General features: G+C 52.1%; 1 protein-coding gene across 1 annotated transcript in view; it reads right to left on the bottom strand.

The window, feature by feature from the left end:
- The window catches only part of Col5a3 (collagen type V alpha 3 chain), a 50,458-nt gene that overhangs the window by 21,439 nt on the left and 5,972 nt on the right, over positions 1 to 23,047 (bottom strand). Inside the window, 27 exon segments of the mRNA XM_028872422.2 lie at positions 3,144 to 3,197; positions 4,644 to 4,751; positions 4,896 to 4,949; positions 5,125 to 5,169; positions 7,007 to 7,060; positions 7,184 to 7,228; positions 7,318 to 7,371; positions 8,844 to 8,888; positions 9,008 to 9,061; positions 9,203 to 9,247; positions 9,906 to 9,959; positions 10,082 to 10,126; positions 10,642 to 10,695; positions 10,875 to 10,928; positions 11,010 to 11,063; positions 11,901 to 11,954; positions 12,507 to 12,560; positions 12,653 to 12,709; positions 13,191 to 13,274; positions 13,370 to 13,444; positions 14,168 to 14,230; positions 15,159 to 15,200; positions 15,791 to 15,838; positions 17,852 to 17,995; positions 18,102 to 18,215; positions 21,176 to 21,322; positions 22,029 to 22,133. Of these exon segments, the coding sequence (XP_028728255.1) occupies positions 3,144 to 3,197; positions 4,644 to 4,751; positions 4,896 to 4,949; positions 5,125 to 5,169; positions 7,007 to 7,060; positions 7,184 to 7,228; positions 7,318 to 7,371; positions 8,844 to 8,888; positions 9,008 to 9,061; positions 9,203 to 9,247; positions 9,906 to 9,959; positions 10,082 to 10,126; positions 10,642 to 10,695; positions 10,875 to 10,928; positions 11,010 to 11,063; positions 11,901 to 11,954; positions 12,507 to 12,560; positions 12,653 to 12,709; positions 13,191 to 13,274; positions 13,370 to 13,444; positions 14,168 to 14,230; positions 15,159 to 15,200; positions 15,791 to 15,838; positions 17,852 to 17,995; positions 18,102 to 18,215; positions 21,176 to 21,322; positions 22,029 to 22,133 (1,806 nt within the window).

Below are 23,047 nucleotides of genomic sequence, written 5' to 3'. Positions count from 1 at the left end.
AAACATTTAGAAAAGTATTTAAAAATTTTTGATGACAACCACTCAGGAGATTGAGGCAGGTGGATCTCTGTGTGTTAAAGACCAGTTTGGTCTCTACCCAGTGAGAGTCTCAGTAAAACTAAGGCACTTGTACTATATTTATTTATTTTCTGGTGCATGTGAGTCACAGCACACAATGGAGGTCAGAAGACAGCTTGCAGGAGTCAGTTCTCTCCTTCCCCATGTGGGTGCTGGGGATCAAACTCAGGTCCGAGGTTTGGAGGCAAGCATCGTTATCTACTGAATTATCTTACTCATCTAAGATTTTTGTTTGGTGTATGTGTGTTCCTGTGTATGCACACACATGTGGAAGCTGGAAGTCAATGCTGGGTGTCTTCTTTGACTGTGCTCCACTTTAGTATGTGAGTGTGCATGTGTGTGTGTGTGTGCATGCATGTGTGTGTACACATGGTATATGTGGTAGTTTGAAAGAAAATGGCTCCCAAAGGAAGTGGTGCCATTAGGGGGTGTGGTCTTGTTGGAGGAAGTGTGTCACTGTGGGGGTGGGCTTTAAGGTCTCTTTTGCCCAAGCTTCCTTAGTGTGACTTTCAGTCAACTTCCTGTTGCAGCACCACATCTGCCTGCACGCTGCCATGCTCCCCACCATGATGACAATGGACTGAACCTCTGAAACTGTAAGTGACTCACCTCAATTAAATGTTTTCTTTATAAAAGTTGCCCTGGTCATGGTGTCTCATCAAAGCAATAAAAACTCAAACCAAGACAGTAATGAACATGTGTCCAAGCAGAGGCCAGACACCAGGATAGCTGATATCCTCCTCTATTGCTCTCCATCATATTCCTTTGAGACAGAGTCTCTCTCTGAACATGGAGTTAGACTGGTGGACAGCAAGCCCCAGTGATCAATGTGTTTCAGCCCCCCACAGCCCTGGGTGTGTGCACACACAAGGCCTTGCCTGAATTTTTTTCTTTCCAATTTAAAGGAGTTTTGTTTTAGTGTGTGTGTGTGTGTGTGTGAGAGAGAGAGAGAGAGAGAGAGAGAGAGAGAGAGAGAGAGAGAAAGAGAGAGAGAGAGAGAGAGAGAGAGGCAGACAGACAGAATCACAGACAGACATGGGAGTGCTGCCAGAGGACAGACTACGTCAGGTCCCCTGGGGCTGAGGTCATAGGCAGTTGTGGGCTCACAACGTGAATGTGGAGAACTGAGCTCTGGAAGGGCAGCAAGGGTTCTCCACTGCTGAGTCATTTCTGCCGCCTGGATGCGTAAGTGGGTGATGGAGATTTGAACTCACATGCTTGTTGCAGCAAGCTCTCTCCACTGATCCATCTCCTCAGCCCCTCCACCTTAACTCCTCAAGATAAAGTCTCTCACTGAGCCAGGAGCTTGCTCATTGGCTAGCCTGGCTGGCCATTGATCTCCAGGGACCCTCCTCTCCACCTCCCCAGTGCTGAGGTTACAGATGTGTGCCACCACACAAGGCTTTTCACGTGGGAGCTGGGACTCAAATTCATGGCAAGCACCATACTGACAGCTATCTCCCTAGTCTTTGGAGAGTGGTTATTAAGGAATAAGTGTGGCCATCTCATCTCTGGATCACTCTAACTCATACCTCCTTTCACTATGACATCATTCCCTAACAAGTAATTCAGTCAGGGAGGGACCTTACCTAGGGTTGAATCAGTGGAGTCCTCTGATTTTCAATGATAGTCTTCAAAACTATGCTAACCAGACATTTTTTCTTCATAAAATATCTAGCTTCAAAGGTTTTTGTTACAGCAATAGAAAACAGTCTAATACACCAGTCTGGTTGATGGACCAAACAACCACACCAAAAATCATCATCAAGTGAATAAGGCAGACATCACAGGCACCGCTATTCAGCAGCTGAGAAAAGGAGCTGAAGATGTAGGGAAAAGGGGCAGCTAAAGAAGCCCACTTGATCCTGGAGCCCAGAACCAGTGAAAGAAACACAGCCTAGATCTGGGACCTGAGCCAGTGAAAGAAACACTTTATCCCTGAACCCAGAACCAGAGAAACATGCCCTGACTCCGAAACCAGTGCCAAAGAAACACACTTTGTCCCTAGGATCAGAGCCAGTGAAAGAAATATGCCTTGGTCTTAGAATTAGAGCCAAAAAAACTAAGAAAGGCCAGCGAAAGAAAAACAGTTTGGTTCTAAAATCAGAGCTATTTCCGCCCCTGACCAATGAAACTAACCAATCCCTAAGCAGGAAAAATTAACCAATCCCTGAACAGAAAATCTTCTCCCTGGAGAAACTCTGCCCCTAAGAAACCCTATATAAACCACCCTGCCTGTTCAGTTGTGGGCTGTGCTTTCCCACCCTGATAGAGGCAGCCACTCTCCTGGACTCCTCCTTCCCAAATAAATCTCTTTCTCAAAAGAGTCTTGGGTATGAAAATCTTCATTTGCCGGTGCAGAGAAGAACCTTGCTGAGACATCCCTTAGGGGACTGAGCAGAAAAAACCTTGCAGAGATGTTCCCTTAGGGGGCTGAGCAAGGCAGAGGAAAAAAAAGTAACAACTTTTTGCCAGAGCTGGAGGAGATTGCTACATTTCTGCAGGGGTTTCCCCTTTAGCAAACTGAAGCAGAAGAAGCAACATCTTGGGCCAAAGAAGAAGCAGAGCTCTGCGGGGAAGCCCCCTTAACTGGGGGCTTTTGCTCAGCAGCAGCAACTCTCCAGGAGTGAAGCAGAGTCGCTATATCCTGCCAGGAGACCATCTCCCACTGCACCCCAACTCTAGGTATAGCCTGACTCCCCCCGAGCAGTCAGGATCCCTTTCCCTCCAGAGCAGAGCTGTCCCATGCAGCTCCAGCCGCCAGAGCTGTCCTAGCGGCTCCAGGTATAGCCTGACTCCCCGAGCAGTCAGGATACCTCTGCCCCAGAGTTGCAACACTCGCTTACAGAAGAGCCTCCCTCAAGGTCATTTAGGTCATAAGCAGTGACTATCTGAGAACAAGTCCATGATGCCAGCATCCTATTTTACGCTCTCTCACTAACCTATGAGCTGTACAGCTCACCCCTCAGACCACATCCTGGACCCATAGGTCTATCTACCTGTCTATCTACCCCATAGGTCTATCTACCTGTCCCCTGCCCACCCCCAGTTCCAAGGCCTCTTACCTTAGGTCCTGGGCGTCCTGGGTAACCTGGGAGACCTGGCACCCCAAGCTTGCCCTATAGAAAAAAAAGATTGTAGGACAACATCAGACATTGCAAGCTAGAGGCTAGAGGTGAAAGGTCAAAATGGCTGCACAGCAGAATGAGGAACTGAGTTGCTATGAGGGGTGTGCCCGCGAGGAGCTCACTCACCCATGCAAACACCAGTGTCCTCATCTGTAAGGTGAGAATAAAATGTTGATTACAGGGGCTGGAGAGATGGCTCCGCAGTTTGGTTCCCAGCACCCACATCAAGGAACTCACAGCCACCTGTGGCCTTAGCTCAGGGAATGGCCTCTGGGAGGCACCTACACTCATGTGTGACTGACTCACATGGAGAGACACAATTAAAAATAAAAATAATTTTTCCCTTTTTTGCTGGGCTGTGGTGGTGCACACCTTCAATCCCAGCACTCAGGAGGCAGAGGCAGGTGGATCTCTGTGAGTTCAAGCTAGCCTGGTCTACAGAGTGAGTTCCAGGACAGCTAGGGCTACACAGTGAAACCTTGTCTCAAAAAACAAAAATAAAAAATATAAATAAATAAAAATTTCCTTTTTTTTTTTTTTTTTTTTGAGACAAGGTCTCACTGTGTAGCTCTGACTATCCTAGAGCCCACTATGTAGATAGACATGACTGGCCTCAAACTCATAGAGATCTACCTGCCTTTGTCCCAGCCCACCCGAGCTGGGATTAAAGGGATGCACCACTATGACCTAAAAACAAATCTTTAAAATGTCTATTACACAAAGTAGCTGTGGAGATTAAAATACAGGTGTATACAAGGAATTGCTCTACAATGCTCAGTAAAGAAATTAAGTATGACAGAAGCTTAGATAAGCCTTACACCCCTGCCCAGAATCCCCCAGTGAGGGGCTGGGGTGTGGCTCAGTGAGAGCCCCTGCCTAGAATCCCCCAGTGAGGGTCTGGGGCGTGGCTCAGTGAGAGACCCTGCCTAGAATCCCCCAGTGTGGGGCTGGGATGTGGCTAAGGGGTAGAGCCCCTGCCTAGAACCCCCCAGTGAGGGGCTGGGGTGTGGCTCAGTGGTAGAGCCCCTGCCTAGGATCCCCAGTGAGGGACTGGGGTATGGCTCAGTGGTAGAGGCCTGCCTAGAATCCCCAGTGAGGGGCTGGGGTGTGGCTCAGTGGTAGAGGCCTGCCTAGGATCCCCAGTGAGGGGCTGGGGTGTGGCTCAGTGGTAGAGGCCTGCCTAGGATCCCCAGTGAGGGGCTGGGGTGTGGCTCAGTGGTAGAGCGCCTGCCTAGAATCCCCAGTGAGGGGCTGGGGTGTGGCTCAGTGGTAGACGCCTGCCTAGGATCCCCAGTGAGGGGCTGGGGTGTGGCTCTACAGTACAGCTGTTTTCTAACATGTGAAAACCCCTGGTTCCACCTCCATATTGGGGGGTGGGGCAGCAGCAAGGTGCAGAGATGGGGCAATGAACGACGTGAGGAAGCCCTGTCTATTCACCTTCTCCCCTGCTGCTCCTGGGGGACCCTCGTCCCCAGCCAGTCCCTCGGGCCCCTTTTGTCCTTCAGGACCATCCTCTCCTCTGGGACCTGGGAGTCCTGGGTTTCCCTGAAATGAAAAAGGAAGGACTGAAATGGTCATCTGTCGTTCCTACTCTGTCCATCCTCTGTTTAACCCTAGCTCATTCCCTCCGTGCCTTCTTCCCCAGACCACCCTGGACCCACGCGGCCCCTCATCTCGAGCTGGTCTTACCCGGTCGCCTTTTGGTCCCCCATCACCCTTGAAGCCAGGAAAGCCATCCTCTCCCTGGGGGAGAGATAAAAATCGAGATGGAGAAGAGAGAAGGGAGGCAGTGGGTAGAAGAGAAAGAGGGAAGAGGGAGGAACAGGTCAGAAGTCAGGGCTTTAGGGAGGGGCCGCAGCCAGGGTCTCTTTATGGGGGCTCCCTCTCCCTCCCCTCCAATGAACCCCTTCCTTCTCACCCTTTCTCCTTTCTCTCCTTGGAGACCCCGGTTGCCAGAGGTACCCTAAAAAAAATTTAAATGAGCTCTCAGTCTCCTTCCCAGCTTAAAGAAGGTTCTAGACTTCCTCCCTTGACCTAAAATTACTAGAACAGTTGCAAGCCGTCTAGTGTGTGGTGGGGAGCCCTGGAGAAAATGGTCCTGTCTCCCCAGAGTCCTTCAGTGTGCTTGCTCAGCTTCCCTACCCACTGCACGCCTGGTAGCCACCACCTGCCCCAAGTTCATATGCGTAGGGGGAACAGGGAAAGCTGAATCTCCTTGCCATTCATTTCTACTTCCTGAGGACACAGTGTCCACAGTTCCTTCTGGCAGCGGAAAGAACATTCCAGAGTCCAGCCTCATTCCAAAGGCAGGGGAGAGTTTCCCCCATTGTGCTGGCCACAAGGAGGCTCTGTGCCTGGCGACAGCATGACTCTCCCGTGCATGCTCTGGGCTGACTTCCGGCCTGTACCACACTGACAAACGGCACTTGGCTCAGATGGAACTGGGCTCAGATGAAGAATGAACTAGCGTTGGAGCTGATGCAACTATGTGTTTGGAGACAGCGGGGCTCTCTGCAGCCCTAGTCATTCACCAGACCACAGTAAAGAGAGCTTTTGGCTGCCACTGACCCCTCCCTTGGCTACAAGTAACTAGATTCAGATACAGCACAGGCTGCAGCCACAGTCCCCCACTTCTCTGTAAAATAAGCTAGGAGATCCCCAGGGCTTGCCGGAAGGTGATAAGACCCAGCTCTTATCTGGGTTGCCTCCTCTGTGCACACATCAAATTCTGATAAAAATCCAATTTATAATTTAAGCAAAGAAAAAGATGAACAAAAGTAACTAACAATAAAACAGAGCCATTAGTATACTATTTTTTCATTTGCTTGTTTATTTTGTTTTGTTTTTGAAAGAGGGACTCTTGTTTTGAGACTGTAGCTAAACCCCCTCCCCAAGCCTGGAATTCGCTATGTAGACCAGGATGGGCTAGAAAGCACAGAGATCCTCCTGCTTCTGCCTCCCAAGCGCTGGGGTGTTTTTTTGTTTGTTTTGTTTTGTTTTGTTTCATTTTGTTTTTGAGACAGACTCTCATTTAGCCCAGGCTGGTTTCAAACTCACTAAAAGCTAAGGATGACAATGAACTCCCAATCCCTCTGCCTCCACCTCCTGAACACTAGGACAACGGTCACATACCACCACTGAGTGTATAGGGTGTTGGAGATGGAACCTGGGCTTCCATGCATGCTAGGCAAGCATTCTATCACCAACTGAGCTATGGACTCAGCCTTCTTTTTAATTCTTAGCTTGAGACAGGCTGGCTTCAAACATGTATAGCTGAGGCTGACCTTAAAATCCTGGGGCTGGAGTGATTGCTCTACCAGAGGACCTGGGTTCAATTCCCAGCACCCACATGGCAGCTAACAACTGTCTGTAACTCTAAGATCTGACACCCTCACACAGACATACATGCATACACCAATGCACATAAAATAAAGATAAATAATTGTTTAAAAAAAATCCTGATCCTTCTCTGTGTCTTCCCCCAAACCATCCTAGACCCACACAGCCCCTTCTACTGGAATTATAGGTGTGTGTATGTGTGTGTGTGTGTGTGTGTGTGTGTGTGTTGTTAGTGTTTGGTTTGTGAGACAAGGTCTCAAAACACAAGAATGCAATTCAGCCCTGGCTGGCCTAGAACTCACTGTACAGCCCAGGCTAGCCTCAATTTCACAGCAATCTTCTTGCCTCTGCCTCCCAAATTCTGGGACCACCAACAGGCTCACCATGCCTGGCACTAAGTTGGTTTTCTGACACCGGCACTAATGAATTATCCTACCTTCAAACCCTCCAGTGTTACCTACCTTCACACCCCGAGGTCCAGGATAGCCCGGAGGGCCTGCTGACCCTGGTGGACCCTGGAAGGAAAATAAGATCAATGCTATCCAACCATCCCCGTTCCAGTGCCCTCTGCCTCCTCACTGGCCCATGGCTACTTAGTACTCCTCTTCCCCAGTCCAGCCACTCTCCTGGCCACTCACCTGGGCCCCCTTTTCTCCTGTGGGACCCTCGTGGCCTGGGTGACCCTGGTGGAGAAGCATATGAACTCATCAAAGGTCCAAGTCTGACATACAAATTCCTAAACCTTCCCCTTGCCCCAGCTCCTGGTTCTCACCGGGGGACCCTCAGCTCCTGGGACACCTGGAATTCCGGGGTTTCCTGGGGGACCCTGAAAGAAGAGGAACAGTAAGAGGAGCCTGGACAGGAGGGCTCTACCCAGGCAGCTCAGGTGAGCCCGCAACACAGGTGTCGGTCCCAGCTCTGCCCGTGTTTGCTGCTCGTGACTCGTAAACCAGCTTGCCCTCTCTGAGCTTCTGAAATCCTCCTTATCTGGGAGAGATGTAAACACAGTGTGAGAAGGCTGAGGGCTGGCCCAGCGGCAGATCTCCTCCATCCCCTAGTGAGGAGCTGGGGCGTAGCTCCATAGTGGAGTGCTTGCCTATAACACACAAGGCCCAGTGCCACGGAGGACACAAACAGTATGTACTGCTGTCGGGAGCTTCTCACCCATACCCTTTTGTTTTGTTCCTTTGCTTTATTTTACTGATTGAGACAAAGTTCTGCAGTCTAGTCCAGGTTGGTTCACACTCCATCGCTGGGACTGCAGGGGTGTGTCACACCTTTAAGATGCTTTTCTTTGAAAGTACATCCCACTGGGTGTGGTGGCACAGACCTTTAATCCCAGCACTCTGGAGGCAGAGGCAGGCAGGTCTCCAGGTTCGAGGCCAACCTGGGCTACAGAGTGAGTTCCAGGACAGCTAGGGCTACAGAGAAACCCTGTCTTGAAAAGCGAGGAAAAAAAAAAAAAAAAAGAAAGAAAAAGAAAAGGAAAGGAAAGGAAGGAAGTGCATCCCGCCCACGGCTGCTTAGGCAGCCCTGAGAGGGTTCTAGTCCTGGTTTCCAGGCCTCTTGCTTCTAAATTCCTGGAAGGATCTGATTGGCTTTGCAGGGCTGTGTCCACCCTGGGACCTATCAGATGTTTGCAGGAAGTGGGGCACTTTCTTGATTGATGATGCTATGGAAGGGTCCAGCCCACTGTCTGCGGCATCACCCTGGGCAGGTGGTCCTGGGCTGTATAAGAAATCAGGCTGAGCAAGGCAGTAAGCAGAACTCCTGTGTCCTGTGCTTCAGTTCCTGCCTCCAGATCCCTGCCTTGACTCCCCTCAATAACACGGAAGCAAAGGTCAGCTGGGCCCTGTCCTCTCAAGTCAGTGTTTTATTACAGCAACAGAGAAGCAAACTAAGACACGCACGCACACATACGCACGCATGCACACGCGCGCGCGCGCGCGCGCGCGCACACACACACACACACTGGAGAGAACATGTGCACACACACACAAGGGTATCTGCCAGGGAAGCAAGCCACAGATGTGCAGAGAGACAAAGACAGAGCACTCTGGTCCCCAGGAAGGGCTGTCCTGCCTTAGCATCTTTCAAGTCCCTTCTGTGAGGGCTTCTGTGCTAACAAGGACTCCTCTGTCTGCCAGCCTTGGTGAGATTCTGCTGGAAACCCTCCCCCAACAATGCCACTCTGTTACTCTGGGGTGGCTTCTGGAATGTGACTATTCATCAGCAGGAAGTCCCTCAAAGGGGCCCTTGAGAGAAGCTTCTCCTGGTGACATGCGAAAAGCCACTTACCTTTTCCCCAGGAGTGCCAATGGGCCCCTGAGGGCCTGGAATTCCCTGGGATAAAAAGAGGATGAGGGAATCGTGAGAAGAGAGATGGGCAGCAGAACTGGGCGAAGGAGGACTGCGGCTCAGCCGACCACCACTCCCCCGCTGTCGGGACAGAGGGCTTGAACCTGGGAGCCGTGGTTTCCTTGCTGTCCTGGGGGACCTGGTTCTCCGGGAGGACCCTGTGGGGGAAGGGGTGGGTTCAGTGAAGCCAGGAGGGGACAGGGTGTGGCGGGTCAGGAGGGTTCCAAGTAGACAAGGCTATAGAGGGTCGTGGGCTTGGGCTGTGGGAAGAGCATGGGAACAGACATCAGGACACTCACCACGTTGCCTTTGGCACCTGGCGCACCGTCACTTCCGGTCACACCCTGTGAAGACAGAGGATGCGAGACCAGGACAGATCAGGATCTGGGTATGAGCTGCTAAGAAACATGTAGAAAAGGAAACACCAGGCAAAAGGAAGAATATTCCGGCTGGGGAGACGGCTCCGTGGGTCAAGGCCCTTGCTGCACAAGCATGAAGGTCTGAGTTCAAATCCATGCAGAAGCCTGATAGGTAGCATGAGCATTTGTAATCCCCTACAGGGAGATGAGAAGCTTGCAGGCCAGCTAGCCCCAGGGACATGGTGGACAAACGACAGAAAGACCCTCAAACAAGATGGAAAACATCAATCCCAATTGTCCTCGGACTTCGACGTTTCATCTGCATTGTGGTGCAGGCAATCACATTCACACACACGCATGTGCACATCATGCACAGAAATGAGGGAGCGAGGGAAAAGGGAGGCTGTGAGATTGTTCAGTGGGTAAAGAGACTTGCTGCCAAGCCTGATAACCTGAGTTTGATTCCAGGGACCCACATGGTGAAGGAAGAGAACCTGATCTCTGCACATGGGCTGTGCACACACACACACACACACACACACACACACACACACACACACACACACATGAGGGGAGGGTGAGGGGGGAAGATAGGTAAGGATAAAACACATGACAGGGAGCAGAGAGTCAGCAAGATTCTCACCGGGCGTCCCAGGGGTCCAGGGAGGCCTCTGGGGCCGATCAGACCTCGGGGACCCTGCAAAGAAAAGGCCACATAACTCCAGCATCAGAGGTGTATACTGTTGAAAGTTTCATGGCCCAAGGGTATTTCTCCCTCCCCTCCACAAGCAGAGGAATCTGGGGTCTCCCAATACTCACCGGCTCTCCAGCCTGGCCAGTGGGTCCTGGAGGTCCCTGCACGCCCTGTGGAAAGTGTCATTATTTGGAGTGAGGAAGTACAGCCCTGGGGTACAACCTCCCCTCTCTGGGAGTCCCTCTCAGAGTCAGATGGATGTCTCCATATTCCTGCAGACTGAACTCACAGACTCCAGGCCTCGACTTACCATCCCACATCCTAACCCTAAAGCTAGCTGTCAATTCCAGCACTGTCTTGTAAGGCCCCTGGGGCTTCCTGCTCCTCCAACTCAGCCCCAAGTCAGTCCCCAGACACCATCCGGCCTGCTTCTGTTTAATTTTTCTTTCAATGCTAGGAATAGAAGTCAGGGCTTCATATAGGGTAGGCAAATACTCCACCACTGAGCCGCACCCCAGGCTCTCACTGAGGGATTCCAGGCTGGGACTCCACCACTGAGCCGTTTTCCCAGCATGCTGAGGGATTCCAGGCAAGAGCTCTCCTGCTGGGCCATCACCCAAGCCCTTGCTCCTCGGGTTTCTGAACCTCCAAACCAGTCCTATTCCTCAACCTTCCTCCAACTTACCTTTTCGCCATCCTCTCCTGGGGGACCGGGTTGCCCTACATGTCCAAAGTCACCCTAGAGCAGAGAGGCAGGGACATTTGAGATGGATTAGCTGTGTGCAGGAATCACTCTCTTCAGAAGGGAAGCTCAGTGTGGGGACACGCATGCCCAGACACAGTGTGTGACACTGATGCTGATGACGCGTTGGATGCTGGGACAGGGCCTGGCTGTGCAAAGGCACCTCACACACTCACCCTCTGGCCCTTCTCACCAGGCAGCCCTGGGAGGCCATCAAAGCCCCGGTCACCCTGTTGGAAGACACAGCAGCTGCCTTGAGCCCTTGACCGTCACACTCTCCACCCCCATCCAGTCCTGGCCCCATCACCCACCTTAGGTCCTGTGTCTCCCGGGAGACCCCGAGCCCCATCGGCTCCAGCGCGGCCCTATGAAGAAAGTAAGGCCACGGTCAAGGACACATTTATGCATGTGAACTATCCTCCACTGTGACTAGTGTGTCCTATCTTCTACTGACTACTTTCCCAGGGGCTGCTTTCTTTGTTTGTTTTGTTTTGTTTTTGCTTTTGTTGAGGCAGGCTCTTACTGGTAGCCCTGGATGGCCTGATACTCACTAGGCTGGAATTAAAGTCATATGTCACCACATCTGGCTAGTGTTTTATTTTTAAAGCATTTTATTTAGTTAGTTATTTCTTTATTTAGAATGTGTGTGTGTCTGTGTGTGTGTGTGTGTCTGTGTGTGTGTGTGTGTGTGTGTGTGTGTGTGTGTGTGTGTGTGTATGCACACCATGGCTCATATGTGGAGGTCAGAGGACAACTTGCGGAAATCAGTTCTCTGCTCCCATCAGGTGAGTCCCAGGATTGAACTCTGGTCACCAGACCTGACGGTAAGCACTTTACCTTATGCAGAAGTTAAAGGATGACCTTGAACTCCTGATTCTCCTGCCTCATCTTCCCAGTTCTGGGGTTACAGGCATGCACCGGCATGCACAGCTTCAGGATTATTTTTATATGCTGTGCTGCTCAGGCTGGCCTCATCTGCTCCTGCCTACACTTCAGATCCCAGGCCAAGCATTCCCCTGTTCTCAGGTCCCCATGAAGCTATGACCTGCCAGATCCCTTCACTGTACACTCAGTAGAGCATCCACTGCCCGCCTCCAATGCTCAGGTGCCTCGGCTAACAGGAGACCCAGAGGGAACAAAGCCAGGGTGTGTATTAGGTGCTGGTGGTGAGCAGCATAACTCAAGAACCAGAAGTCACTCACTGTCTTGCCTTCCCGGCCAGGAGGCCCAGGGGGGCCCTGCAATCCTCGGGGACCCTGTGGTAGGGAACAAGAAGGAAGAATTAAAAAGGAAGGCTTATGCTTTTTTTTTTTTTTACACAAGGTCTCACACCATGTGACTCTGGCTGGCCTAGAACTCACTATATAGGTCTTGAATTCACAGAGATCTGGCCTACTGAGTGCTGGGATTAAAGGTATATACCACCACACCCAGCTTGTTTTATTTATTTTTGAATCAAGGTCTCTTGTAGCCCAGCCTGGCCTCCAGCTGTATAAGTAACTGAGGATGACCTTGACCACCTGATCCTCCAGCCTCTACCCACCCCCAAGTGCTGGGATGACAGCTGTGCACCTCCACACCTGGTTTATGTGGTACTGAGGCTGTAAGCCAGGGTTTCATGCATGTTAGGCAAGTGCTCTCCCAGCTGAGCCCCAGGCCCTAGCCCAGACCAATTTAAATCACTCCCTAGGAGGGGCAGAAATTTCAAAGGTGTATTTCTATTCCTTTTGTTATTTTCTCCAACTGGCATTTTATCCTGTATCCTTAGGAGGAAACTTTTCCCATCCCCCACATCCCTCCAAACTCACCTGTGGTCCTACATCTCCTGATTCACCTTTCAGACCTGGATATCCAGGGAGGCCCTTGGAGGACAAGAGATGGGGGAATATGGCTTGAGCAGTGTGGCCATCTGGCGTGGATGTATCCCTCTGCCCAGTGCAGACCCCTTACTCACCACAGGGCCTGGGCGCCCAGTGAGCCCCACTGGACCAGGGGGCCCTTTCATGGAGAGCTGGAAAGACAGAGAGAAGCAAGAGTTTCCCTCGAGACCACAGAAGCACTGCTCTAGGTAGGGTGTGCCTCCCCATTCACAGGTACAATCTGTCCCCCAGTTCATATGCTGATAACACTTTGAGGAGGGTCTTTTGGAAGACTGAGATTAGACGAAATCAGAAGGGTGGATCCCCACAATGGCAATCAGTACCTTTATGAGAGTAATGTCTCATCCTATTTACTATCTTGTCTTGGTCTGCCCTCCACTGGTTACAATGCACCTAACTAAGAGGCAGCATTCTGCTCTGGGACTTCAAGTCTCCCAAATCATTAGCTCTGAATCATCTGTTCCTTATAAACTACCCAGGCTCAGGACTTGACCATAACAACAGAAACTCACGGCAAGCATCTTCAGGCGAGAGCTGCTCTGCATCCCCACCAGGCCTGAGTGAATCTTCATCCTGCCATCCTCACATAAACACACTCCCTGTCCCACTCACCTGAGCCTGCTGCAGTATCGCCTGCGCCTGGGCCTGCTGGAAGGAGACTGGGGGCCCTTTCGACGAGCTGCTTGCAAAATGGAACTGAGGAGCAACTCGTGATGATGAGTAGAGGTCACAGCAAGGCAGCCCCTGGAGTCAGAACCCCACTCCCCAAGGGCGGGAGCCCCACTCCTTACCGGCATCATGATCACAGTGCCAGGCAGACCCCGGACTCCATCAATACCTGGGATTCCTGGGAGGCCAGCAGGACCCTGAGAGAGGGAGTGAGACAGAGGGATGAGTGGAACAGAGGTGGGGAGGGAAAAGGAGAGGGGAGAGAGGGAGAACTCCAAAGAAGACAGGGAGGGGGAAGAGTGAGAGGGGCAGGAAGGGTCTGAGGAGGAGAGGGAGATGGAGACAGAGAGAGACAAGGTGACGAGAGAGACACCAAAGGAGAGACTCCAGAAGGAAAGGAAAGATGGGCGTGGCGGGAACTGCAGAAATGGATGAACATCCAGACAGAAGTAGGAGAAAGAGAGAGATGTAGACTCATGGGGGCTGGAGAGATGGCTCAGCAGTTAAGAGTCCTTGACGCATAATCATGAGGACTGGAGTTTGGATCCAGCACCCAAGTGACAAGTCAAGCATCCCACAAAGGAATGGAACCCAGCTTTCAGGGACCCAAAGCCCTTTTAGTATGTGCACAGGTGTGGACACACACACACACACACACACACACACACACACACGTGCTCACGCGCGCGCGCGCGCGCACGCACAGCACACATACATGCGCACATACAGACTTAAATAAATAAAATAATATTTTTTAAAGGAGAGAGCTCCAGCAAGACCACTCAGCAAGTGAGGGCCCGTGCTGCCAAGCCTGATGGTACCCACATTCAATCTCCACACTCTTGACCTGAAATCCCACCCCGCAGAGGGACACACTCCACACCCCTGCAGAGGGGTGCACTCAGTGGGGAGTCTCTTACTGGTAGACCTCGGTCGCCAGGGAAGCCTGGGGGGCCTGGAGGGCCTGAAGGACCAGATATTCCCTGTGAAGACAGAGAAAAAAGAAGTCACAGGAGATGCACAGTTGGAGCTTAGCTGCCTTCTGACCCTCCTGTGACCTTAACCTCCCCACTCACCTCTTAGCCGTCTCCCTTCCACACACACACATCGTGATCTGTGTGACCTGTATCACTTTCAACTTCACACCCCAGACCTTTTTTTGACACATCTTTTGAGTACTAAATACCCAGTGACCTCCAGGCAACACTATAATCCAAATCCTCTCTGTGCACACCTGTAATCCCAGCACTCCGGAGGCTGAGGCAGAAGGACCAAGAAATGGATTCCATCCTGGGCTACATAGTGAGATGGAGACCAGTCTGGCAACACAGTGAGATGGAGACCAGCCTGGGCTACATAGTGAGATGGAGACCAGCCTGGGCTACATAGTGAGATGAAGACCAGCCTGGGCTACACAGTGAGATGGAGACCAGCCTGGGCAACACAGTGAGATGGAGACCAGCCTGGGCTACATAGTGAGATGGAGACCAGCCTGGGCTACATAGTGACATGGAGACCAGCCTGGGCTACATTGTGACATGGAGACCAGCCTGGGCTACATAGTGACATGGAGACCAGCCTGGGCTACATAGTGACATAGTGACATGGAGACCAGCCTGGGCTACATAGTGACATGGAGACCAGCCTGGGCTACATAGTGACATGGAGACCAGCCTGGGCTACATAGTGACATGGAGGCCAGCCTGGGCTACATAGTGACATGGAGGCCAGCCTGGGCTACATAGTGAGATGGAGGCCAGCCTGGGCTACATAGTGAGATGGAGACCAGCCTGGGCTTTATAAAGAAAAGGAAGGAAGAGAGAGTACAGCTACATGAGCGTCCAGTAGCACAGCTGGTTTGTGTGTGGGCTCTGGAGGAAGTGGAGTGGGAAAAAGAGGACCAGTACTCACCCGGGGTCCTGGGGCTCCCACAGGCCCCTCAAACTGCTGTCCCTGGAGGGAAAGAAAGCATGACCCCTGTTCTCCTGAGGCCCCTCATCCTCCCCCCATCCTCTCCCCCCATCCTCTCCCTCCATCCTCTCCCCCATCCTCTCCCTCCATCCTCTCCCCCATCCTCTCCCCCATCCTCTCCCCCCATCCTCTCCCCCATCCTCTCCCATCCTTCCCCATCCTCCCCCCTCCCCCCCCCCCCCCCCCCATCCTCTCCCCCATCCTCTCCCCCATCCTCTCCCCATCCTCTCCCCCATCCTCTCCCCATCCCTCCCCCATCCTCCCCCCCCTCCCCCCCTCCCCCCCCCTCTCCCCCATCCTCTCCCCCATCCTCTCCCCCATCCTCTCCTCCATCCTCTCCTCCATCCTCTCCCTCCATCCTCTCCCTCCATCCTCTCCTCCATCCTCTCCCTCCATCCTCTCCCCTCCCTCCATCCTCTCCCCCCATCCTCTCCCCCATCCTCTCCCCCATCCTCACATCCTCTCCCTCCATCCTCTCCCATCCTCTCCCCATCCTCTCCCCATCTTCTCCCCCATCCTCTCCCCCATCCTCCCTCATCCTCTCCCCCATCCTCTCCCCTCCATCCTCTCACCTGCTCTATTGTCGCAGGCTCTCCTTTTGCTCCCTTTTCTCCAGCACCCTGGGGACAGTGGGCAGAGAGGACACGTGAGGGCAGGGACAGAGATGCTGTTTGTGAAAGCGCATGCCCAGCAAGGCTGGCGACCTGAATTCAAACCTTGGACTCCACCGTGGAAGGAGAACGACTGACTTCTGAAAGTCGTCCAACGTGAAGGGCATGAACCCCAGAGGTCCTTGTCACGGCCCTGCCTCTTACCCAGTCATGCTGGGACCTTACTCAACCCTGTGGCCACCCACAGGTAACTCAGGAAGTCAGTGAGTGTGTTACACCCATGTGGCAAATAAGTTACAACACTTCACACATGTGATGACTTACCCTCATTGGGTTTGACAGGGTCTCTCTGTGTAGCCCTGGCTGGCCTCCATCTCACTCTGTAGACCAGGCTGGCCTCAAACTCAGAGATCTGCCTGCCTCTGAGATTAAGTGCTGGGATTAAAGGCATGCACCATCAATGGTGACTGGACTGAAATTGCCTCAGAGAGGCCAGGTGTGGTGGCAAACGCTTTAATCCCAGTCAGCACTCGTTGCTGGTAGTGGATATGATGGTTAACATTGTCACCTCAACATGCTCTAGAGTCACCTAAGACAAGCTGCTTGGCATGCCTGTGGCAGAGGCGGGCAACTTTCCGGAAGTTCGAGGCCAGCTGGGTGTATATAGCACACTCCAGGATAACCAGGGCTACATAGTAAGACCCTTCTCAAAAAAGAAAAGAACAACAACAAAAAACCAACAACAAAATGAAACCACCTAGGAGATTGGTGAGATACAACTGTGGGTGTGTCTGGGTGTTTCCTGAGAGAATTGACTGAGGGAGGCATCCAGAGGGAGGGCAGACAGAACTAAAGGGGGAGGGAGAGTGCCAGCAGAGACTCAGCCTCCCCTTCTCCAGGACCTGAAACCTCTCCACCACATCCTCTCATCTCCATGGCGCTCCGCTCAAATGCACGAAGCCAGGCAACTGTGAACCAACCCCTCTGAAACGTGAGCAAATCAGCCCTCTCCTCCCACAAGTTGTGTCTATCAGGGATTTCGTCCCAGCACCAAGAAGAGTAGCCGGCAAGAAGTCATCATCAGTCTCAACTCCAAATCGTCCTCTGCCAGCACCGAGGAGAACCAGGCTGCCCCTCTACAAGCCTCTACCCGAGGCTTTGACTAAGGACACTGTCTCTCTGCTCAGGAGTCAGTCCCAAGCCTTTCTCCCCAGCCTAGATGGGCTCCCCTGAATTCTAGAATTGTCTAGCCATCCCTGGTTTGAAATCTTACTTGAATGTCAAACAGACATTATAAGACCCCTGGAGGCACTTGGCTTCCTACTTTATCTACTTTGTCAGCACCCATCTGCACTACTTTCTGTGCTGGACAAAACACCCAACAAGCAGCAACTTAAAGGTGGAGGGTTTGTTCCCACTCACACCCTGAGGGGTGATGTTGATCGCAGCAGGAAGCAGCTGGTCATGCTGCAGCCGCAGTCACAAAGCAGAGCAAGAGTCCTGGTGCTCATCTCACTTTCTCCTTTTAGTTCAGTAGGAGAAGCCCGCCCGTGAGCTGGCACCACCCACATTTAGGGTGGGTCTTCCCTCATTTAACCTAATCTAGACAATGCCTCACGGGCATGCCCAGAGGCTTGTGTTTTAGGTGATTCTAGAGCTGGCTGAGGTGACATTGCTAACCATCGCAAGCTCCCGCAGCAAGAGGGAAGTATTCTCTCTCCCGTGGCTTGCTAACACTGCCAGCTTCCCCACCGACTCTCTGGCTCCCCCTGCTGTCCATTCGGCAGGCAGGGCACTCGGAGAGCCAGAAGCAGGGTTCCACTGGAAGTCAAGAGGCTTCTCACCCTGTTTACACGAAAGGCCAGTTGCATGGGCGGCCTCTGTCACACCGCTAAGTGCTTGGTAAACATTTTCAACTGCAGCTGCATTTAGGGTCACACAAAGGCAGCTGACACAAGGCAAACACAGTCAGAGAAAGCATGTAAATGCGTCCATCTCCTGAGCCAGCCCCTCTAGACTCACAGGAAAGATCTGGAACTCAGTCTGAAAGGACTGCTCTGCTGCCCGGAACTTGGGGCCCATGGTGGGGCCACCTCCTTCTTCATCCTCCTCAGTAGCCTCAATCTCCGGAGTCCTCAGCTCAGTTTCAGTAGCAGAGTCATATCCCTGCTGAGGACATGGAGAATGTCACGTTTGCTCTGGACCTTAGCGTCTGCCGTCCATCACCTTCACCCCCTGGCCCCCTGGCCCAGCACCAGCCCCTCCCACCAACCTGCAGGTCAGTGGCATTTCGTCCAACAGTCACAGTGGTGGCGATGGCCAAGGGTGTAGGAGTCGGGGACTGGCGGAGAACCGGCCTCTCTGTCTCAAGAGTGTGCAGGGAGGTCTAGAGCAGGCATGGGGAGAGGAGCAGATATGAGGCAAGGCACAACGATGAGACACGAAAGAGCCAGGTCTCTCCCTCAGAGGAGCCCCCAGGCCAGGGATGGGTCAGGCAGCTTCCCACTGAGGGCAGAGGCTGCTGGAGGGAAAGGCAAGTGCCCTCCAAGGCGGCCAGAGGGGGAACCTTCCAGATGCAGGAGAGGCAGAACAGGGCCAAGTCTCCCAGGCCTGGAAGCAGAACTGGATGGGCTCCAGAGCCCAGTGATTAAAGTCAAGAGCCAGCACTCAGGGTCAGACTCCTGGAAGCCCAGCCCCACATGTCCTCTCCCATGACAGCTCAGCGGTCAGCCAGCCAGGCTGCAGCTCCTCCAGCCTGGACAGCTGCGGAAGAACTGGGTCAAGGCAGAGAAAGCAAGCCACGGAGTACAGGTCAGAACCAGGGGCTGACAGGGCATGTTTCTCTTAGAATTCGTATGGGATAGAAAGATCTGGAACTGAGATTGTTTACAACCAGTGACCCCCTCCAACCAAGGACTTCAAGCAGTGACCCAGCCAATGACTTAGGACCCCTTCCCAGTGACCCACCTGTCAATAACCTACAAAATTAACCCAAATCATTAGCGCCAATGACTGCTAAGTGAGTCCCACCTTCATGACTCGCACCAAAGGTTCCAAACAGATATCCTTCCATCCAGGGATGTCACTGTGACCCCAACCAGTGGAATCACCCAACAAAAATCACTATTTAGTGATCCCCAAAATAATGAGCTTTCTCTGGGACCCCCAACCAATTATTACACTAACAATGACCCCAGCATGTCTTCTAACGATCTCCGTAACAAATAACCCTTAACCTTTATTTAATCTAAAACTAGTGCATAGGTTTATTCTAATGTCAACTTAACCTAACCTAGAATCACCCTGGAACGGAGTCTGTGAGTTATTGTCTGGATCAGGTGGGCCAGTGGGATGTCTCTGGGCGACTGTTTTGGTTGTTAATTGATGTGGAAAGACCTAGCCCACTGTGGTTGGCACCTCCTCTGCAGGGGTTCAGAACAGTGTAAGAAAAGCAAAGGCTAGCTGAGTGCAAGCAAGCAAGAGTTTATGGGTTTATTCTCTCTGCTCTTGACTGTGGATGCGACACTTTAAGTTGCTGCCATGACCTCCCCAAAATAAAAGACTGTAGCCTGGAATTGCAAGGTGAATTGCAAGCCCCTTTTTTCCTCTGAAGTTGCTTTTGGTCAGGATAGGTGGGGGTTTTGTTATTGTTTTTGTTTTCAAGTGTGTGTGTGTGTGTGTGTGTGTGTGTGTGTGTGTGTATGTGTGTGTATGTGTGTGTATGTGTTTGTGTGTGTATGTGTGTGTATGTGTGTGTGTGTGTTTGTGTGTGTATGTGTGTGTTTGTTTGTGTTGTATGTGTGTGTATGTGTGTGTGTGTATGTGTTGTGTATGTGTTTGTGTGTGTGTTTGTGTGTTGTGTGTGTGTGTGTGTGTGAACTTGCTTGAGCACCACGTGAGTGCAGGTCACTGAAGAGGGCATCGGATCCCTTGGAACTGGAGTTACAAGCTGTTGTGAGCCATGTAAATGGGTGCTGGGCCCCTCTGCAAGAGCAGCCAGTGCTCTTAACCTCTCCAGCCCCTGCTCAGGATATTTTAGCACAGCTATAGAAATAAAACAGGGCCACTAGTACAGAATGCTGTTCCCCAGAGCTGTCCTTAATAGCTGTTGCCATCTTCATCAAAAGCAACTGTGACTATGAAAGACCATCAAGACCAAGCCGGTGGCCATTCTCGTATAGAGGAGGTGGTGGGAGGACGTTGGCGCTCATCAGAGATTCCAGCCGCTCCCAACTATCTGTAACTCTGCCTGGGCCGCACACGATCTCCTGATCTCTGGAAAGGCAACAGTACTGAGTGTGGAAGGCTAACTGAAGGGGTCTCCGTTTGTGCAGCTAAGGGGAAAGTAGGCATCCACGCTTAGGGAGACTGCTTAAGGGTCACTCACACCCCAGTCTGTAACCCCTCACTTTAACTCTGTCACACACCCAGTCAGCTCACAGGTTCCCCACGCTAGATCTGAGTGGAACTGGATCTTTGTTGGTCATTGGCTCCCTGTCTATTGTTCCTGTCTTCCCAGGAAAAGTTCACAAACAACAAAGAACACCAAAACACCAACAGTGACCTTTATCAGTGGTCCTCCTAGTGGAGAGCTCCAACTAGAAACTCCCTATACATTACCTCAATGAGCAGCTTCCTCAACCAGCAATACTAAACAGCACCCTCAGGAAGTGAGGGTGACGAGGACATGACCTCTGTCATGCCACTGGTCTCCGGGGCAGACTGGGCTGATCTAGTTGACTGGGCATGTGTGCCCTTCCTCCCTCCATGCTCCAGTGTCTCTCCTGAAGCTGGGGTATGGGAGTATCTGTGCTCCCGGCTAGAACCTCAAGATGAGTTCCCAGACAATGCCTTCAAAGGAATAGCCCTCACCAATGCCCCCAGCAGTGAGCCCACGTACTGGCACAATAACCAATGCACCTGTAACCAGTTACCCCACCTGATGATCCCCTTAAGAATACATCGTGGGCCAGGCGGCAGCGGTGGCGCACACCTTTAATTCCAGCACTTGGGAGGCAGAGCCAGGCGGATCTCTGTGAGTTTGAGGCCAGCCTGGGCTACAGAGCAAGATCCAGGACAGACTCCAAAACTACACAGAGAAAAAAAAGAATACATCATGAACCTCCTAACCATCAGGTCCTCTCATGTTCAGAGGTGTCTCCTTCAGCTCCTCCAGGCTGGAGGTTCTGTGGAATAGATATGGGAGAGCCCCTGACACAGGACCTGGCATCCCCTTTGGCTGAGAGAACCAGACCTCAGGGGCCAGGCTCTGAGGACCAACACAAAGATGAGGGGCCAGAGATGGGTGGGAATTAGGCAGCGAAGAGGGAGGTCCCAGGTTCTTACCTGGTTCTCGGGGGCGCCAGGGGTTGGGCTCAGCCTTGAGTTCTCCTTGTTCTTTTTCTTTCTTCCTTTCCCCTTTCGACCCCGCCCTTTTTTCTTTCCTTTGCCCTTTCGACGAGGGGTGGTTGTTTCCGGTTCATCCCTAGGGGCCTGAGGAAAGAGTTCCAGTCAGGACTAGAGACTTCTCCCCATTGGAAATAATGTCATCGCTTGAGTCACTGAGGGCCATGACATGGTCCATGTTGTTCTTCAGCCTGTGGTTCACTTAGCTCTGTGTGTGTGTGTGTGTGTGTGTGTGTGTGTGTGTGTGTGTACACATCGTAGTGTGTACAATTGTTACACATGCATGTGGAAGCCAGAGGTCGGCCTCGGGTGTCATTCCTCAGGTACCACCTGTTTTTATTGTTGTTGACTGGCCAGTGCGCTCTAGGGATCTGGCTGACTCTGCCTTCCCGGCACTGGGGTTAAAGAACCCCCATGTTCAGCTTTTCCACACAGGCTCTGGGGATCAAACAGGTCCTGGCGCTTGAAAGTGAAGATTTTTCCTGACTGAACCATCTCCCCGGCCCCAGACTGACTTTTTGTTGTCGCTGACATTTTGGAGACAGGGTTCTGCTGCCTAGCATGGGATGCCCCCCAAATCATGGTCCTCTTGCATCAGCTCCTGAGTACAGAGGTAACAGGTGTTCCTGGCCACACCTAACTTGTTCTGTCTTGAGGTTAAGGTCATCTTCTGGGATTAGGCCTGTGTTCAGGGTCTAAAGTTGCTCATCTCCTTGTTTCTGGGTCACAGTCCACTCTTCCTTGATACCTAAAGCCAGGGGTGACTCACCTGCCACCTGGACCCCTCACTTACCTCTGTGGTTGTGGGATCTGGGGTGTCACAGCCAGGGAGGTAGTGCTCACAGGCCTGGAAGGCAGCCTGAGGGTCTGGGATTAACAGCAGCTCCTGGATGTCTCCCTGCGCAGGAGGAAAAGGAGCCACAGGATGATTCTGGCCCTTGTTCCCTGGCATGTCTCTGCCCCTTCCTGCCATGGAGCCTCAGAACTTCCCACCCAGAGCACCCAAAGGAAGGGAAGGCCTGTGGCGTCTCCACCTGTAACTCAGAGAGCCCCATGACACCACAGGACAAACACACCCAGTGTGATGGCTAAGCTTGCCAACTTTTTAAATTACATTGATTTGTTGAAAGCGTGTGTATGCGCGTGCACAGGTGTGCCAGGTCCCTCCCGTGTGGAGGTGAGACACAGCCTTCAGGACTCAGTTCTCTCCTTCCACCACATACATTTTGGGTTTGAACTCAGGCCAACAGGCTTAGCTGTGAGCACCTTTACTGACTGAGCCCTCCCTCTGGAGCCTAGATAGTCAACTTAACAAGATCTAGAATTGCCTACAACACAAGCCTCCGGGCCTGCCTGCGAGGGATTATCTACATTAGGTTAATTGAGGTAGGGAGACCCATCTTAAAAGTGATTGGCACCAGGCTGGAGAGATGGCTCAGGGGTTAAGAGTGCTGACTCTTCTTCCAGAGGACCAGAGTTCAATTCCCAGCACTCACATGGCGGCTCACACCTGTCTGTAACTCCAGTTTCAGGGGACCCAGACACTCATGGCAAAAACACAAATACACATTAAAATAAAATATATTAAAAGTTTTTAAAAAGTGATTGGCACCATTCTGTGGCGTAGGGTCCCGGACCAGATAAAAAGAAGAAAGTGAGCTGAGTGTCAGCATCCATCTCTCTGTTTCCTGACTTGAGGCGCAGTGTGACCTGACACCTCACACTGCTTGCCATGATGGATTGTGGCCTCAAACTTCGAGCCCACGAAAACCTCCTGGGGAAGCCTTTGTCTTGTGTTTTGTCACAGCAATG

The sequence above is a fragment of the Peromyscus leucopus genome, chromosome 7 (genome assembly GCF_004664715.2).
Source record: "Peromyscus leucopus breed LL Stock chromosome 7, UCI_PerLeu_2.1, whole genome shotgun sequence".
NCBI classification, from domain to species: domain Eukaryota; kingdom Metazoa; phylum Chordata; class Mammalia; order Rodentia; family Cricetidae; genus Peromyscus; species Peromyscus leucopus.
Note: the sequence above shows the minus strand (reverse complement) of the source record. Positions and strands in the feature narration are given on the sequence as shown.